Source organism: Oncorhynchus kisutch, unplaced genomic scaffold, assembly GCF_002021735.2.
Source record: "Oncorhynchus kisutch isolate 150728-3 unplaced genomic scaffold, Okis_V2 scaffold695, whole genome shotgun sequence".
Classification (NCBI taxonomy): domain Eukaryota; kingdom Metazoa; phylum Chordata; class Actinopteri; order Salmoniformes; family Salmonidae; genus Oncorhynchus; species Oncorhynchus kisutch.
In genome coordinates this window covers 97568-99051 of record NW_022262640.1, presented here as the reverse complement: position 1 = coordinate 99051, position 1484 = coordinate 97568, and the positions used below count along the sequence as shown (strand labels likewise).

Genomic DNA, 1484 nt, shown 5'->3' with positions numbered 1-1484 from the left:
AAAGGCCGTTGTTATTGAGTCCTGGCCCGCCCTGGCCCCCTCCATGATGTCCAGGTAAAAGACCGTGGTGGGTGAGAGGGGAATTCATGTTCATAGCGGCCTGGTGCGAGAGGTGGCTCAAGCCATGCATGTGTGAGTGAGGGTGGGGGTGAGCAGAGGTGGAGATCAGCCCGCCACCACCTCCTCCACCCCCGCCCCCGGAGCCGTCGTGGCTGGACATGAGAGCTAAGGACGGGGAGTTAATGTGGTCCATGAGGTCGGGGGGTTCCATGTTGGGGTGGTGGTGGTGGTGGTGATGGTGGTGGTGGTGGGCCAGTGGCACCGTGGTGTTGGAAGAGCATGGCACGCTGTTCATGGTGTGGTAGGTGGCATCCGGTTTGAAAGGGTGCGTCTTGCCCTGGGACACTGCGATGTCCACGGCAGCCAGAGCTTCGGCGCGGGCCAGGAGGGTCTCATCCAGGCTGGCGAATATGTTACTCTGCAGCTGTAATGAGAGGAGATGCGGAGAGGGGGAGGGCGCGCGAGGAGGGAGAGGAGGGAACAGAAACAAAGCAAAGTGGGGGAAAAAGAGAGAAAGAACAAGCACATGATGAATAAGTGGATATGTCAGCTGTGGGACTTCTGACAACACATAAAACACGAAGAATATTCCTTTTAGAAGACTGTCACCGAGTGATACAAAAAAATGTCGGTAGCTTTTGTGTTCAGCGTGGCTTTCAAAAAGATCACAGGCGTGCGGGTGATTGCCGTGGAAATACATGAAGAAGAAGAAAACATTAAGGCGCACGCAGTTGGCTTTGGCAGAATGTGCCTCCGAGCGTTCCTTCCGTATTATTGCGCTCGCGCAGTTACAGTAACATTAACGCTTACAACATGCAAAAGACCGCGCATAGAAAGAGCATAGAAAAGGAAGACACAAAGCAGAAGTTTTGGGGTTTCATTTACCTGTGGAGCTTGCAGACAGGCTCTCCTTATTGCTTCCGAGCTGGAATGCAGAGTGGTGTATTTGTGCTCAGGTAAGCTCGGATGCATGGCGAAGTGTGGCTGTTTGCTATTCATTGACATCATCTTTGCGACTGTTTTTCTTTAAAGAGTAAAGGGGCTAAAATTGACGCAATGGAAAGATGTAGTAGCCTAGTCATAGACAGTGGTCCAGTAATGATGCAATACAGCCGGATCAGCCTTGAGCACGAAGATCACACAGTCAGAGATGCCTGCAGTCTCCCAGGCCGACGCACTTATCTGCCGTCTACTGTTCCCACTGGCTGCCGAGAGGGATGAGAGAAGGGCTCTTACACCTGAGTGTCTCAGATCTCGTCAAGCGGAGCTCGGCTTCTCTCGCGAGACATGGTGCATGAACATTGCAGCCAGCCAGCCCTGTCAGATAACAAGCGAACAGCTTCAAGCAGTTAGTGGTTAACTGGAGAGGAAAGGAGACCGGCGCGGCGCGTGCGTTTTATTTACGGCTCTCAGCCTCCAGCCAG

General features: G+C 53.2%; 1 protein-coding gene across 1 annotated transcript in view; it reads right to left on the bottom strand.

Annotated features, from left to right (window-relative positions):
- Positions 1-1484, bottom strand: part of LOC116361455 (POU domain, class 4, transcription factor 1) — a 3422-nt gene extending 1938 nt beyond the window's left edge. Inside the window, exons 1-2 of the mRNA XM_031815889.1 lie at positions 946-1484; positions 1-484 (exon numbers count right to left, since the gene is read on the bottom strand). The exon at positions 1-484 is cut by the window's left edge and continues 1938 nt beyond it. Coding sequence (XP_031671749.1) covers positions 1-484; positions 946-1068 — 607 coding nt within the window. The 5' untranslated portion in view covers positions 1069-1484. The remainder of the gene's footprint in view (positions 485-945) is intronic.